The 18,156-nt window shown below is 35.5% G+C and overlaps 2 protein-coding genes and 1 long non-coding RNA gene across 3 annotated transcripts; all 3 read right to left on the bottom strand.

Annotated features, from left to right (window-relative positions):
- Window positions 1-12,114: 12,114 nt before the first annotated feature.
- Window positions 12,115-13,341, bottom strand: LOC110706217. Its single transcript, XR_002508271.1, has 2 exons — window positions 13,037-13,341; window positions 12,115-12,306 (listed from the first exon to the last, which is right to left on the bottom strand). It is a non-coding gene; the product is annotated as an uncharacterized LOC110706217 (long non-coding RNA).
- Window positions 13,342-14,616: 1,275 nt separating this feature from the next.
- LOC110706204 lies at window positions 14,617-15,588 on the bottom strand. The gene has a single exon (XM_021884100.1). The coding sequence runs from the start codon at window positions 15,586-15,588 to the stop codon at window positions 14,617-14,619; it is 972 nt and encodes a 323-aa protein (XP_021739792.1).
- Window positions 15,589-16,800: 1,212 nt separating this feature from the next.
- On the bottom strand, window positions 16,801-17,352 carry LOC110706203 (glutathione S-transferase T2-like). The gene has a single exon (XM_021884099.1). It carries the CDS (start codon window positions 17,350-17,352, stop codon window positions 16,801-16,803), a length of 552 nt encoding a protein of 183 aa, XP_021739791.1.
- Between the last annotated feature and the right edge of the window lie 804 nt (window positions 17,353-18,156).

The following is an 18,156-nucleotide window of genomic DNA, read 5'->3' as shown; positions in this document are numbered from 1 at the left end:
GACTTTATTCTCAAAAAGATTACGCACCAAAACTGAATTAACTATGGCTTTGAAGGCAAATAATTATGAACAAAAGGGGTAGAATGATAATTAGTGAAATTATCCATGCTATGTTTGAGTAGATTACAGTTCTTAACTTTACAAAAAAAAATACAAAAAAAATACAAAAAATAAAAAAAAAAAAATTAATTACACATATTATCCCTGCTAGATTTTATTTTACATCAAGTGAGGACTTCGTCACTTCATTTTTAGGCATCATATTATATACAAATCGTCATTGAATCTTTATATATCATGTTATATGTATTTATGCTTCAAGTTTAGCTATACTCATCTTACTAGTTTATTAGATTATCAATTACTCCGTTCCAAATTAATTAGATAACACATAGTTTAATTTTGTGTACTATTCACATAACTTCTTTTGACTTTGTTTTGTAATTTTATGTTGAGAAAAAATATAGTCAAATGGGGTCATGTTAGATTCATTTCAACATCTACTTTTTTTAATATCAAATTTTTATAATTTTTGTTACGATGTAATCAACAATATTTGCATTAGTTAGTATACGTTGGCAAACGTGCTTAATTGAAATGTGTCATCTAATATGAAATGGAAGAAGTATTGTTTTATTATCAGGCTATTATGTGCTTCTTGTTTGATTGATTTAGAGAGATCGGGTCATAATTACGATTTTATAAGATGATATAACATCAAAATTTGCAATTCGATAATTCAACACTTGATTAGTCAACAAGGCTTATAATTAAGATTTGTTTTATAATTATTAATAATCTAAGATTATATACTATGTTAAGATATTTAATAAAATTTGCAATTCGATAATTCAAAACTTGATTAGTCAACAAGGCTTAAAATTACAATTCATTTTATAATTATTAATAATTAAAGATTATATACTATGTTACGATATTTAAATTCACGAGTATACAACTTAGCTTCCTGTTACTTTGATAATTGATATGGTGATTAAGTAGAATTATATATTTGCATAAAATTATTAACATATTAAAAAATAATTTGACTTTTATAGTGAAAGAAAACATTTATGATTAAAAAGGTTTCATCGATCCGTTTAACTGATTATATATACACATAATATCTAACCGTTCTATGGTATTGAAATTAAATTATATCGGTAAATATGTTCAGTTACCTTGTCTAATCAGTATGTCGTATCAAATTAGTTCAAAATATTAGTGATTATTACGATTTATAAGTTTTGTGCCTGCTTCAGTTAATTTCGACATGACTAGGTTGTGGATTCGTGTTTATGGCCTTCCATTAGGGCTCCTTGATCCTGATGGGCTGTCAAACCCTAGACCTTGCAGGGTTGGTTGAAACACTTGATTATGATGGTGATGAATTTCTCGAAGATCCAGAGTTTCCCGGACAAGTTTTGGTTGATCTTTTTAAGCCTTTAATCCCTGGATGTTTTGTTCCCAGTGAATTCGCTCCCCTTTGGGTTTACTTTAGGGATGAAGGAGTTTTTTAGATTTTGTAAGAAGTGTGGTTGTGTGGGTCATTATGAGGATTTTTGTAGGTCTTCGGATTATGTAGCGACTAGGCGAATTCATGCTCAAATGGAGTCCTTTGAGGCTCAAGGTATGACGGTACACTAATCCTCTTAGGCGGCCTTTTTATACTAATATGGTGGAAGGTACTCAAGAAAATTTCAACACCGGGAACACTTGTTGCGACTACACCTTCTATATCAGAGTACTTTGCTTCTGGACAGAGCACGAATTCTTTCCCTTCTTGTGAGACGGTTCCCACTACACCCAAGTCGTATCATAACCCCTTATTTACTCGGTTTATTGAGGAAAACATGGTTGCTACTGCTGAAGCTTAACATAAAAGGGCTTCTACTCCTCCAAGAGATTCGTATGCACCTTTCAGCTTACCACGGTCAAGCTCCAACTTTGGTGGAGGGTTTTGTATGTCGGTTATTCTAGAGGAGTTCTTCACCGACAGTTATGCTACCAATTTTGCCGAGTCTCCAAGTCCAGGGCTTGATCATTCTCAATCTCACTCCTCTGAGTCGTTTGATTCGCATGTTCTAATGGATATGGAAGTGCAATCTTTGTTTGCTTTGCTCACACTCATGAAAGAATCTAACTCTTTCGCTCGTTCTTCAACTGCTCACTGCTTTACGGAGCTTCCACGGTTCCACCTCTAGCTGCTGCAACTGCTCCATCTGTGCCACACAATTGACTGAAGAAACGGAGCCGTCAACTGCCATTCAATCGGTGCAGGTCATATGAACAACCTCCTTTCTTTGGGTATGCAGGATCGTCATGGTCTCAAAAGCGAAGGAAGATAAAAAAAATCTCATTTTATATAGCAAAGGTGGCTTCTCCTTGTTTCCACCTTCGTCTCAGGTTTCTTACCCCAAGGAAAAATGCTACTCTGATGTTTCGGTTGCTATGGACTTGGGCTTTCATGGCTCTTCTTCTTCTGCCTTTTTAAATGCTGAGTTTAAAAGGCTCCTTTTGATGCTGCTTGATGTAAGAGAAAGGTTACAGACTCTTAGGTTACATCCACTTTTAAGTTTCAAAAGTTGGATGATCTTGTTGCTACTTGCGGCCCACACTGTCCTTTGAATGTTCCTGCTCTTTCTGCTTCTTTTACACATGTTCCAGGTAGTACCTTTGGTTCAGCGGCTGGCCATTCACGGCTCCCAAGGTGTCCATGATTGTTACATCATGGAATTGTCGGGGTCTTAATGACGATAACTCCCCCAAACTCCCTTATGATTTTTGGCTCTTACATAAGTTTAAACCTTCTTTTTTGTTTCTTAGTAAAACTAAGGTAGTTGTCTCTGTTGTTTCAAGTTTGCTTGCTTGTACAAATCTCTCTTTTGTTAGAGGTTCAAATGCGGTAGGTACTAGTGGTGGCCTAGTTGTTTTTGGGTTTGGATCGGAAGATATTTCTTGTGTTTTTTGCTACAAATGTTGTACTTTGTAATGTCAAAATTCCTAATGCAATAGATAAATGTGTGATGTTTGTTTATGGTGCTCCTGTTCTAGAAGATCGTCCCCAAGTTTGGGGCTTGATTTTGGATTTGTTAGCTATAGTCCCTAATACTTTGATTACTGGAGATATTAATAAAATTGAACACCATTATGATAGGATTGGTGGTTCTAATGTCATTAGGGAATATGATTCATTTATCGATTTTCGGCTTACTTTGAGTCTTATTTCCACACCTTTCAAAGGCCCACCTTACACTTGGTCCAATAATCGGGAAGGGGATCAACTTATTCTACAACGGCTAGATCGTTCTTATATGACCTCTGATTGGTTCACTAACTTCCCTGAAAGTAGGTTGCTCAATCAACCTATTCTGGTTTCAAACCATGCTGCCATTATTTTTTAGGATACCCTCTTCTGCCAACTCTCCAATAGGCCATATCAATTGGATAATTGGTGTCTCAATTATCAATAGATCCATGATTTTGTTACTTAGACTTGGCAACTGCAGAACATTGGATCACCATTATTCCCTCTCTCAAAAAAGCTCGATTTTGTCCGAGTTCAAATTACGAACTGGTGCCTTAATAATAAGAAATTCTAGGGGGTGGATTGGAAGAGTTTCAGTGAAGCACTCTCAGTTGAAGGGGAGGTAATTCGGTCCGTCTCAAACACTTATTCTTATTTGTCCAATATAGTTACTTCGAAGGAAAATATATTGTTACAACTACAGTTCTGGAGACAACAATGTAAAAAGGATTGGATCTTAAATGGGGAGTGCTCCTCTAAACTCCTTTTCTCGAAGGTAAAGTGTCGGGAAAAGAAGAATACCTTCTCCTCCTTGCTGGATGAAGGCGACATTTTACAATCTGGTCAACAAGAGGTTCAACGAATTGTTGTCCATTCTCTAAAGGAAACTTTTAAGTGCGATGCACTTCCAATTTATGATCCAGAGTTTGATATTGTCCTTCATGAACTACATCTTCCTTTGCTTTCTTCTTCACAGGTTAATATTCTAGAATGCCCCTTTAATGTAGTGGAAATACAGGCAGCGATGTTTGATTTGGGGAACTGTAAATCCACAGGTGCTGATGGTATTACCGTAGAATTTTTCAAGCTTCATTGGCATACGGTTGGGGATTCTGTTGTCGCGGCTATTCAAAGTTTTTTTCATAATGATTTACTTCATAAGGAATGGAACCAATCCCTCCTTGTCATGATTCCTAAGATTGCCTCACCTATAGAGGTTACTCACTTCCGTCCTATTAGCCTCTGCAATACGATCTACAAATGTGCTTCTAAGTGCTTAGTTGCTCGGATGCGTCCTTATTTGCTTGGCCTCATCTCTGATTCTGAACACGCTATTTTTCAAGGAAGAGTTATGTCAAATAACATCTTAATGTCCCATAAACTGTTGGGGAGAATATTAACTCTGCTAAAATGGGTTCTAGTTGGCTCGCTACGCTTAAAATTGATATGAGTAAGGCATATGACATAGTTCACCGGACTTTCCTCTTACAAGTTCTTCAAACCATGGGTTCCCTGCCCGATGGCTTCAGATGGTTCATTAGTGTATCTCCACAGTCTCCTACAAATCTCTCATCAACGGCAATACTTCTAAATCGTTTAGGCCTAATTGTGGTCTTCGTCAAGGAGATCCTTTGTCTCCATACCTCTTCCTCTTTTGCATGGATATTTTTTCCATAATGCTTCACTTGGGCCAAGATTTGCGCCAGTTTCAGGGTATTAAAATCTCTAGGGATAGTCCGGTTATCTCCCATTTATTCTTCGCTGATGATGCAATGGTTTTCTTCAAGGCGACCTCTTCTTCGTGCACTAGTATCCTCCAGATCATCCGGTGCTTTACAAAAATCTCTGGAGAGGAACTTAACCTCAACAAGTCACTGCTCAAAACCAGCCCGAAAACACCTCCACTGGCGCAGGAGGAATTTAAAGTAATTTTCAGAATGACGCCTATTCAGGTGTTTGACCATCATCTAGGATCCCCTATTGATTTCATAGGAAAGAAGCGGGATTTTTTCCAATTTGTGATCGATAAAATTGTTGCGCGGATTACGACGCTCAATGTTGTCCGTCTTTCTCAATCGCAAAAGTTAATCTTCATTAACTCCATCTTGGTTGTTAATCTTCTCACCTTCTTTCTTGCTTTGAAATCCCGCTTTCTATTGTAGGGAAAATTGATGGCCTTCTGTTAAAATTTTTCTGGTCCCACTCAGGGAATCAGGATATGCATTGGGTTGGCAAAGATAAGATGCACCTCCCTCAGGGTATGGGAGGGTTGGGAATTCGCTGTATCTCAACTTTAAATAAAGCCTTTCTTATGAAGCAAGTCTGGAGAATTGTTAACAATCCCCAACTTCTCATTTCTGGAGTTTATACTGCCCGTGCTCACTTCTTAGCTTCGGCTCCGTCTCCTGCTCGCCGCTTTTCGGGTCGGAGTTCCTACGGCCTTAGAGGTCTCCTACATGCAGATGCCTTTCTTTCCAACGGTTGCAGCTGGAAAGTTGGGAATGGCAATAACATTCTTGCAGGGCATTCTAATTGGGTCAATGGTACTATTCCTGAATTCAAACCAGGAATCCTCCTAGACACTACAAACGATTGGACGTTATATTTCTTCATTCATCCCTAGACTCTATCTTGGGATGTTGATAATAAAGTTCAGCAGTATTTTCAATCCCAAGACGCTTCTGCAATTCTTTCTATGGAAGCTCCTAATGTAAATGAAGCGAACTTCCACTACTGGGCGCCCACTATCTCGGGCAAATATTCGGTCAAGACGGGCTATGCAATGCTAATACAACAGCACTCCCCTCAACCAGCTGGAAAACTCTTTGGTCCCTTTCCTTACAACCAAAATGGAAATTATTCTTATGAAAGTTACTTCATAATGGGTTAGCGGTCAAGTCAGAACTTCATCACTGGGGGGTTCCAATACAAGATGTGTCATGTGACCTTTGCGGTGCACCGACCGAGGATTTTAACCATTTTTTTAGGGAGTGCAGAATTGCAAGAGCAACATGGAGGGGTGGATGTTTGGACATCCACTCACAATTTCATGGAGATCTTTCTATTTCAGATTGGTTCCAACATTAGTACCTTCGTTAGTACTCTTTGGGCTCTGTGGTTATTTAGGAATAACAGAGTTTTCAATCCTGCTACGCCTGTTACACAACCAGTTGGGTTTCACGTTTTAAACATCTTGCAAACTCATACTCTCTTTATAAATACAAAATGTATTACGGCAGTTTCCCCGTCTTCTACTATTCATGAGGGTTTGCCCCCGCCAGGGTTTCATGTGGCCCATTTAGGGGTTTCTCGTACAGGTTCCCTCTTCGTTCAGATTCAAATTGACAGAGCATGGTACAAGGACACTAGGCATGCAGGAATGGGATGGTGTATTGATAATGCAGATCCGCTGGATCATAGGATTATTGGCGGGAATAATTTTGGACTTTACACTTCCTCCCTTCCTTCAGAAGCCTTAGCTTGTTTATATGTCCTGCAATGAGCTTCCAACCGTCACATTCATTCGGCCCTACTTTTTACAGATTCTTATAATCTTGTCACCCTTTTGCAGGGTGATGGTCGGGGGGGGGGGATTTGTGTTCTTTGGCTAGTGCAACAGATACAACGTTTGGGCTCCACTTTCCAGCAATGCGAGATTTACAAGCTAATAGATAGGCAACGTGTTCACTGGGCCCACCAAATTGCAGGAGAAGATGTTGTCCTTTTTATTCGCTTTAATAGTAGGGAAATAAAGTTAAATAAGGTTAATCAATTTTCTAGGAGTTATGTTTTTATTAGTACAAATTGATGGATAAGTGACATTTGTTTGGATCAATAATTCAAAACAATGATAGGACGAATAGACAAAAGTCACAAAACCGTAAGAGAGCACAACCAAACAAGAATCGTCTGAAGTCTTTTTTATTTAACACAAACTAGACGAAAAATATTAATTAAAGATTATCCTTACATCAATATGAGTACAAGAAAATTGGATGTAAGTAATCCAAACAGAAGACACTAGACCAGCATAAAAGCAAAGGTAAAACATAAAACTAAGGATCCTAGGAGCAGGAACCGGTGTTTACCTCAATAATATCAATATATAATGTTAATAATATAATTAATCTTCCCTTTATTCATACATGTAGATTAAGATGACAGAATTAATTCTAATGAGGTTATCAATATACTTCCTCCGTTTTCAAATACTTACTTTATTTCTTCATATGCGGGATTTTTGAATAATTTGGAGAAAGTAATAAAATATAGAGGTAGTGGAGTAGGTGAAAAAATAAAAAATTATAAAAAGCAAAAGTAATATAGAGAATTGGAGGAGGGAGAATATAAAATTAATAAAATATGATTTATGTTGGGTCTACTGTCTACTAGGTGAGAAAAATGAATTAAATATTATAAAACCTTTCCAAATAAGGAAATAAGAGCAAGTATTTAAAAAATGGTCGAAAATGAAAAGTGGAGCAAGTATTTTAAAACGGATGGAAAATTACAATAAGCAGTTTGTAAACAGTCAGTTTATAAGTAGCTTGGTTTATAAATCATTTGGTTTATAAGCGGTTTGGTTTGTAAACGGGTCGGTTTGTAAACAATACGATGAAAACGGGTTGCGGTATGATACAATTTCGATTTAAACGATTTTTTACTTTTTAACACGGTTCAAACGGTTTTGGGTTAAAAACGATTCATTTTTCGGTTAGATTCTATTTCAATTCGGTGTGTAACGAGTTCGGTTCTTATATAGTTTAACATTATTCGGAGCGGTTCAATTTCAGGTTTATTTAAATGATTCAAGTCAGTTTTTGATTTCAAACTATGGGTTTTAAATCAGTTCGGTTCTCATTTGGGTCGGTGGATTTTGAATAATTAACGGATTCGGTTTGAAATTTGACAATTAATAGTGTAAACTTTTTTAGAAAAATACATAAGAAACAAAGTTGTATCATAATGGAACTTATTTAATAAAATTAGATACCACTAATTTTTGCGACTTACCAACCTAATAATAAAATTACTCTTTAAATGGAATATTTATTCATGTTTCAAAAAATAAAATAAAAATAAAAATAAAAAAAATGCATTATTCACATGTTTTACATTGCTTATATCTTCCATTAACTTATGAAAACAAATATTACGGCAGATTACGTAATTATTGATTTGTCACGGTATAATTTACTTAATTGAGGGAGTAATTTTAAGTGGAGCTGTCAAAAATTGACCCGACCCGAGAACCCGATCTGAACTGATAATGATCTGAACCTGACATGTACCCGAACAATGGGGTGAAACTATGACCGTAACCCGGCCCGATGTTAACCGATGACTGATTTGATTCAATATTTTATGACCTGAATCCGAATCCGCACCCGAACCGATAGTAACCGTCAACCGATTTAATCCGACCCGACAATAATCCGAACCCGAACTAGTACCCGACCCTATTAGAACCTGAAAACGTTTATAACCCAACACAACCTGTCATTGAAGCGAATCATGGACGTTTAATAAATTTTATATACCTTTTATTCTTTATTACTTTATATATAGGTGTAATAAAATCTTGATAATGGTTAAACAAATTATGCAGAGCGTAATTTAAATAAATTAACTTGACCACATCGATCGAATTTATTCGAATTGAACTTGAACCAAAACCAACAATGATCCAACTTTAAGATTATCCGACCAAATAATATAATTATCTGACCCAACCTTAACCCGAACCCGAATGTACCATCTATTAACCCGACCAAACCCGACTCAATACTACCCGAACCTAAAATTGAACCCGTTATGAATTTGACTCGAATCAGACCTGACCTACACCCGAAAGGATGAACGACCCGGAATAACTTAAACCGAAATTGACCCGATCGGAACCTGAACCTGATCTTAGGCTAGATTGACTCGACACAACCTGATCTTGATTTGACCCGAGACCTGATTTGACCTGACCTGAACCCGACTTGAATACCTTAATTGACAGCTCTAATTTAAAGTGTGTATTTTTTAGAGAGCCAAATATATCATAATAGAAAAAATAGAGAAAATACAAGTTTATCACCTTGATAAATCAACCAAAATTTACGCAAAAACTAAGTGAAATATCAGAGGCTAGACCAATTGAAATATAGTGTAGGATGGTGGAAGCATATGATATCCATGTGAATTGAGCAGCTTTGCTCGACCAACTTTAGGCCCTCAATTTCGTATCACGAAAGGTATCTCTTAATATGAAACGCAAGCTCTCTTAACCACACGCATTTTTGGCTAAGCCAGATAATTTCAGTTGCAAAATTTGCTCAAACTATAGATACAACTTCACTGCATAATCCTATCATGTAAAATGTACCTTTACATCTTCGCTAATAAAGTGAGCATATTGAAAGTTAATCAAAACCTAAAGAATTTATTCATATCCCCTCTAACAATTTGACTTTAAGATTTTATGCATAGATTAACATTGAATACATATTTACTACTGTCCTATTATCTTCATCTGATTTTTTGTTAAATTAAAATTATTTTTGCTAAAATTCAATTGTTTTCTTACAAACATTTATTCTTTTACTTAATTGTTACTTTAGGTCAAAAGTGTGCATTCACAAGTGTGTCAATTAAATTATTAGAATATATAAGAAGAGCAAATTCAAGTTTATCAGAATGAGAAACAAGTTTTGTTTATCAAGGGGTTTTGATGTACTTTCATCTGAAAATTTAAGAGCAAAATTGACATTTTCTGTAAACGTGAATTTGACGACGTGAACACATAATTGAACATTTTCTCTTTCTTCTGGTTATTCTAAACACTTTCTCTCTCCTCCTTTAATTTTCTCTCTCCTGTTCATTTAGAAAGAAAAAAAATTCTCTCTCCTATAAATTTAAAGCTGAACATTGGTCTCCTCTGTCACAAAATTAAGGTCGGAGCACTAACCATTGATGTTGGGCAATTAAAATTCACTAAATTTGGGCAGGAGGATGTAACCCTTTCCTCTTTTCACCTTTAATTTTTCAACTGGGGTTTTCGTTTTCGCCAAAATTGTGGTGGTGACATGGTGTTCACGAGCAAGAAAGCATGAAGAAGATGGAGGATGCAGAAGATGGAGGAATGAAGGATGAAGAAGATGGAGGAATGAAGAAGCAAAGGACAAAAAATATTGAAAAAATACCAATCTGAATTTTTGAGAATTCAATACAATTTTATTGTTCCAGATTCATTTGTTTTCCAGCGGAGTCCAATCAAGAGATCGATCAATGGCGGTGTAAGCTTCATCGTCGACTTCAATGGAGGAGGAGATAGAAAATAAAGAGAGTTTGAAAGAGATGTATACTGCTGATGGTCTTCTAGAGTTAACGCCCTCGTTAACTTGGTGTTAATTGTGGTCCATAAGTGCCACCTACCAACTGAGTAGAAATAAATTTTTGTAAGTCATTTCACATAAAACAAAGCAAAATATTTACTGAATTGCCATTTGATCAACAAATTTCGTTTATCATGTTGATAAACAGGGGCTCCCTCATATAAGAATTGAGATAGATTTTCACTTTAACAAGAAGGCAACTAGCTAGGGTACCATAACATTTACAAAGAAGAGTGATGGGACCATAAGTACTTGTAATTTTAACTTATAGAGGGTAATAAGTCCTCCATCCAGAGGTTGAGGGATACCTCAGATGGTTAGAGTTTTCCTACCGATTTCACGAGATCTTGAAATTAATTCTCATCAATTGGCCACGTGGCTCTCTATATACAACCAAAAAAAAAAATTAAAAAAAAAAAAAAAAAAACATCCATCCGACTACAACTCCACAATCTATCAACGGCTTAATTTAGAATCACTCGAATTAATCATCCGCAATTCAAGCAGTCCCTGGTTGTCGAAAATATCTACTATTCACAAAATAACTACCATTTCCCCATATATAACACCATACATACCAAACAAATAGGGGTGTCAATTCGGTTAAACAGTTCGGGTTTGGGTTGGGTTTATCAGTTTTGGGTTATAACGGGTCGGTTTATAACGGATTGAAATAATAAGCGGGTCGGTTTGGGTCGGTTTTGATAATTATCGGGTCAGTTCGGTTTGGTTTTTTAATTGCAGTTTCTATTCGGATCGGGTCCTTATCGGATCGGGTTCTAGTCGGTTCGGGTCATAATCAATTTGGGTTGAACTGGGTCGGTTTGAAAACGGGTTTAGCCCATTTAATGTGGGTTTCGGTTAAAAACAGTTCGGGTCTTAATCAGGACAGGTCGTAATTGGTTCGGGTCATAATCAGTTTGGGTTTAACTGGGTCGATTCGAAAATGGGTTTCGGTTCAAAATAGATCGGGTGAAATCGGGTCCAACCATTATTGTTTCGGTTATAATCGGTTTAGATTGAACTTGGTTGGTTTGAAAACGAGTTTACCCAATTTGAAACGGGTTTCTAATCAAAATCATATCGGGTTAAAATTGAGTCGGATGATTATCGAGTCGAATTAGTCAGATAATGGGTAGGAACGAGTCATGTTATAATCAAGTCAAGTCATAAATAAGTTGGGTTTATCGAGTAGTGGGTTGAAACAGATTAGATCATAAACATATTGGGTAACAGGTTGTAACTGACTCAGTCATAACGGGTTACGGGTTTTAAACGGTTTGGTCATAACGGGCTACAGGTCGTACACGGTTTGGTCACAACGGGTTACGGATTATAACCGGTCCGGTCACAACGGGTTACGGGTTGGAACGATTTAGGTTTATCGGATTTTTATCCACAAGGTGAAAAAAGTGCTTTGGCAGCGGTTCAAACCTGGTCTAAGGCACCGGTTTGAACCACTGCCTATGTGGGGGGTGCCAAATACCCCCTTTTTAACACCGGTTCAAAACCGGTGCCATATATCCAATTATACACCGGTAAACCGGTGCCAAAAATGAACCAAAATATTTATTTCGTTGGTTTTGGAACCGGTTAACCGGTGCCAAAACTGCCCAAAATTATTATTATTTTTTTTCCTTTTTCACCTTAAAATTAAATCAACTAAAATAAATTAGAACATCAAAATATAAATTAGAACAAGCGCAAAAGACAATGAAATATATCAATATATTAAACTGTTATTGTACAATACAAAAAAAAATACAATGAATTATAATCATACAATAAAATTCAACGTTAAATTGATATTGAAAAATACAAATAAAAATTACAACATCAAAAAAAATATTCCAAAATCAAAGTCTTGAATCCTTGTGCATCAATTAACACCAACACCTGCATCAATTAAAACCCAGAAATCAATAAAACTCACAAAAAAAAAATGCAAAAAAAAAACCCAGGAAACTCATGCATCATGTACGAACTCAAAAATCAAAATAATTTAATAAATAAATAACCAAAAAAAAACCCAAAAAAATCGAAACACAATTAACCACAAATTTTTTAAATGTGTTTTAGATCCCAAAATTTACGAAGATCAATTAACCCCAAAATTTCGAAAAGCAATTAAACACCAAGATTTTCGAAGATCAATTAACCCCAAAAATTTCGAAATCAATTTTTCCCAAAATTTTTGAAATCAATTAAACTGAGAACCTAGAAAAATCAATTAAATGCAAAATTTTCAAAATCAATTAAACTCAGAACCCAGAAAATCAATTTCGAAAATCAATTAAACGCAAAAAAAATTCAAAATCAATTTCGAAATCAATTAAACTCAGAACCCAGAAAAATCAATTAAAATTATTTCCAATCAATTTCGAAATCAATTAAACTCAGAACCCAGAAAAATCAATTAAAATTATTCCCAAAATATTCGAAATCAATTAAACTCAGAACCTAGAAAAATCAATTTCGAAAATCAATTAAACGCAAAAAAAAATTCAAAATCATCCCAGAAAATTCAAAAATCAATTAAACCCATCAATTTCAAACAATATTACAACAATCAAACCAAAAAAAATCAAGGCATTTACCAAAAATAATCAAACCCAGAAACCCTTACCTCGAATATTAAACCCAGAAACATGCAGGTGGCGGCGGTGGTTAGTAAACCCTTACCTCGAATAATAAACCCAGAAACATGTAGGTGGCGGCGGTGGTTAGTAGCGGCTGTGGTTAGTAGCGGTGGTGGGCAAAAGACAGAAGGGAGAAGAAAGGTCGGAGAAGAGGGGGGAAAGAAGAGGATAGCGAGATCAGACAGAGAAGGAGGACAATAGAGAAGAGATCGTTTCGTTGTGGTCAGAGAGATCGAGAAGGAAAAATGATAGAGAAGAGAGGAGAGAGAAGAGAGAGGCAGCTAAGGAAGCTGAGTTCTCATTTAGGGTTAGGAATATAAAGGAAGCTAAGGAATAAAGCTTGACCGGTTTTTTTTTTTTTTAATCTAACAAGGGCACCGGTTCAATTGGCACCGGTTCAAACCGGTGTCTTTTTTATTTTTGGCACCGGTTTAGGCCAAATCGGTGCCTTTTCTCATGTTCTAAAATCCCGCCCATTTCTAGACCGGTTTTGGCCACCGGTTTGGCCTGAACCGGTGCCATATGGGGGCTGCCTATTGCTATTTTTCTATTAGTGATCGGGTTTTAACGGTCTTCAGTTTAAAACGGGTCGGGTTACTATCGGGTTTAAACGTAATCGGTTTGGGTTGCTTTCAGTTTCGGGTTGTAACGGTTTGGCTTGATAACGGGTCGGGTTAGTAACGGTTTGCACAAATTCGATTTAGTTCAGTTTCGGTTTGGAAAAAATTGGGTCGGTCAGTTTTCGATTTCCAAAAAACGGGTTTTAAACAGTTCAGTTCCTTTTCGGATCGGTTCGAAACAGTTGGGTTTAACGGTTCGGGTCAGAAACTGACAGCTCTACAAACAAAGGGTAAAAGTCCAAAAAGATCTTTGGATTCACTTTCATTATGTGGGGTATAAAAAGCACATCAAATTGAAATTCACCAAAAAGAAAGCTGAGTAGCCAGAATCCAACTAGGTATACAACTAGAAAAAAGCTATTTCAGCCAGTACACTAAAGATAATACAAAGAGTCAAACAGTCGGCTACTAAATAAACATACAAAAGTATTTTGAGCGTAATCTTGAAAAGCCTATGTTATTAAGAGCATGCACAATGGTTGCACAACCATTGTGGTTATTGCTTATTTTATTAATTTCTACATCTTCCACCTCACCTATAACCACTCTTATACCCATTTAATAACCAATGTCTCCCAATAGTTAACCACATCTTTTTGGTTATACATTTTCTCTCTCCTACTTTTACCCAACCCCACCACACAATATCTCTCTTAAATCCTACCATATATAACTAATACACTTGGTAATAATCAATTAAAACTAATAATTATTATTAGCATATAATAATTAAATAAAATGACTTATGTTTAAAATTAATGCATTATATTATTTAATTAGTAAGTAATTAGTCGTTAATTAAGAAATACACAATAATAGCAACTTTACTAAATTCGATAATAATAAAAATAGTACATATTCTATCAAATGACAACAATCTTTAAAAGATAAAAACGAACCGTGCTTGAGTACAAATACAATAATTTAATGTTACGATTATACAACTATTAACGCAAATTATTTTGCCTACTGTGAACACCGAATTTGAGCCACATATGTTCAACTAAGTCTTTCTTTAAGGCTTTATGCATAGATTCATCACGAACACAAGCTCTATTAGACATATAAATTTCCAAACTTGCAATTCGGTTGTTGCTATTTTCGAACTGAAAAGGCTCTTCAGTGTTTCTATTACTTGAAGACGCGTTTGTAGCTTGATCATATTCATTTGAATCGTAATACGTTTTATACGTATCTCTTTCGTCCTCAACGATCATATTGTGCATAATGATACATGCTATCATTATTTTTCCTAACATTGATGCGTCACGAGCTAGCGCAGGATTCCGTATTATTGCAAAATGAGCTTGTAATACTCCAAAAGCACGTTCAACATCCTTTCGTCTAGCTTCTTGTAATTTGGCAAAAAGACCTTCTTTTTCATTTTGTGGTAGTGATATTGTAGAAATGAATGCTACCCATTTAGGATATATGCCATCAGTGAGATAATATCCCATATTGTAATGATGGTCATTCACAACATAGTTAATAGAAGGTGCATGACCTTCAAAAACATCGTTAAACAAAGGGGATCTATCAAGAACGTTAATATCATTACGACTACATGGTGTCCCAAAAAAAGCATGCCAGATCCAAAGATCATATGATGCCACAACTTCCAATATTAATGTGGGCTTACCTGGTCTTCCAGAAAACATACCTTTTAATCGAAGTGGACAATTTTTCCACCGCCAATGCATGCAATCAATAGAACCTAGCATACCTGGAAATCCTCGACGTTCACCAATTCTTAGTAGTCTTACTAGATCTTCTTCATTGGAAATTCTAAGGTATTCATCACTAAAGTAAGAGACAATTCCTTCCACAAAATGTTGTAGTGAATCTCTTGCAAGATATGCACTAATTCGAATGTAGTCATCTACAAAATCAGCAGAGGTGCCATAAGCTATTAGCCTCATAGCAGCTGTGCATTTTTGCAATCCGGAGGCACCAAATCTTCCTGTAGAATCTTGTCTTTGTTGAAAGAAGGGATGACGTTCTTCTAAAGTTTTCTTTATTCGGAGAAATATATGTTTGTTCATACGAAATCTCCGACGAAATAACTATGGGGGAAACACAGGATGGTCAGCAAAGTAGTCATTCCATAAACGATTGTGTCCATCCTCACGATCCCTTGGAACGGGGATCCTTGGTGCCCTTGGAACTTGATTTAACATTTGATATATTTCAATTGGATTGGACATAAAAACTTCATCCATCATTCGGTTAACAAGACGATTGACTTGCCTTCGTCTTTCATATCATTGTGTTTGGCTATTTTCTGAATTGGATGAAGAATTAGAAGAGTTGGAGCTTTCGTCGGATGACATGTTATTAAAAACCAAGTTGATATGAGAATGGAAGGTAGAAGTTTTTTAGGGGAAAAGATGGATTGTTAATCAAGTGAAACGTATCTCATCCATTTTATAGAACAAATGTGTTGGGTATGTAGTCATCTTTATTGTCTTATATGGTGAATTTGAAGTCTTGCATGCATGCATTGATTCAGAAAAAAATTAATAATTTTTTAATAATGTAGATGCATGCTTTTGTATTGTCAATATCACCTTAACATTATTATGTACGTAAAAGCAATATAGTGTTACTATTACCTTTTCAGTGTTAAGTACATCAATGTCATCTAATATTTGCTTTTTTCAGTGTTGGGTACATCAATTCTTTTTTAGTGTAATGTAAATCAATTTACATCTTTTTCTGTGAAATATCAAAGTGAATTGATGAGTTTAGTCAAATCAATAATAATTATATGTATATAAAGCGTATCGTATAATACGATTTTAATACTAAATTGTTAATAAACTTGTTTTTTTTTTATATTAATAATAACATTACAATGTAACATTCATTCATATCCTAAATCAACAACACATTAAAAATTGCGAAAATAAAAATCGAACCTTAGTACATAAAAAAGAAAACTAAAAAGCAAATTATTTGAAATTAATCTAAGCAACATTTAAACTATGATTAACCATACACCTAGTACATCAGTCTGAGGGGAACAACTTCTTCAATAAATTGTTCCTTAGTTCTTGATCTTCCGAAGATAGGTTTGGCTTTGAATCGAGGTGTTTAAATAACTCCATATTAATCTTTCTTTGCTTCCTTGCTTATTTCTCCCTTTCTAGTTGCAACCTTGTAAGTTCCACTTGATTTTCTGATTGCCTTATAAGGTTCATGTTCTGGGCCGTGTCCAACCATTGTTGCCATGCTGCAAGTGGCATATTTGTCATCTTGCTCTTTCCTTTATTTTTGCTAGATTCGTTGCTGGAAGGCAAGCCTGAATACCCAATATCACCACTGGTTGGTGTTTCCGGGTTTGATGAAGATGAGTAGTTGCCAGCTTCATTGATACGTGATCTCTTTGAGTCACTTCCTTGAGTAGATGTTTTTTGCTTGCATTTTTGAACAATATCTTCACTTGGTTTCCACGCATCTTGTTGTATCAAAATGTCCCAAATATGCTTGTCTTGAAAGGTTTTAGACATCAATGATGTCTTTGTTTTGTCAGCAGCATATATACTATATGCTGCCTTCATAACATCTTCATCATTGTTTCCACTTCCCCTTCTTGATTCAGAAAGAGCATGTGAACCACAAAATTTAGAACATGAAGCATTGATCCTTCTCCAACGGTTTCTAAGTTGCTCCGAACCCCTCATTTTCAACAAATCTTCTCATGTTACCCCGTCAGTACCTTTTTCGAAACACCTTTGTTTGTATAATCTAACATTATTATACATTTCCTCAATTTTCCTCCAAAAAACATCCCCTTTTTGGTTAGTGTTAGTTTTTTTTTATTTTGACTAACCTCAAGCCAAGCCTTCACAAGAACCACTTCTTCAGCTTTTGACCAAAACTTTGTTTTTCCATCTTGATTGCCTTCTTCATGACCTCTTTCATTGACTTCAACTTCTGGTTCATTGTCATCATCTGATCCAGCCGAAGTGTATGATTAATTGAAACTCGGAAGTACACTATCATCACCTTGTGACATAGGAAATTGGGACATAGGAAATGTTGGATCACCTTGAGAGATTTGAATATTCTCAAAAGATGGGATAACATTTTGAGAATATGAATAATTAGGATTTTGTGGTGGTTGAAAAGGGAAAGGAGTAAAAGTACTTGGATTTGAGAAATTGATATTTTGTGAACCATAATTTGAAAATTGTTGAAAATTTGTATCTAAATCTGAGTTGAGATCAATTGGAATGTTAGAATAGTAAGGTTGAAGATTAGGATTATTTTGGGGTTGTGATGAGTTTTGAGATTTTGTGGGTTTTTTTTTTCTATTAGATTTTGGAATATTCATCTCTACACAATTTGATAATAAAGAGAGTAATATTCACTAAAAAAAAATTGTTTCAAAATACCTCTGCGCTCATTTTATAGAGAAAAATAAAATAGAGTCGTTGGTTTTTTTTTTTTTTTTAAGAATTGTATTTTTAAAATTATGGTCGTTA

This window comes from Chenopodium quinoa, unplaced genomic scaffold (assembly GCF_001683475.1).
Source record: "Chenopodium quinoa cultivar QQ74 unplaced genomic scaffold, ASM168347v1, whole genome shotgun sequence".
Classification (NCBI taxonomy): Eukaryota; Viridiplantae; Streptophyta; class Magnoliopsida; order Caryophyllales; family Amaranthaceae; genus Chenopodium; species Chenopodium quinoa.
Note: the sequence above shows the minus strand (reverse complement) of the source record. Positions and strands in the feature narration are given on the sequence as shown.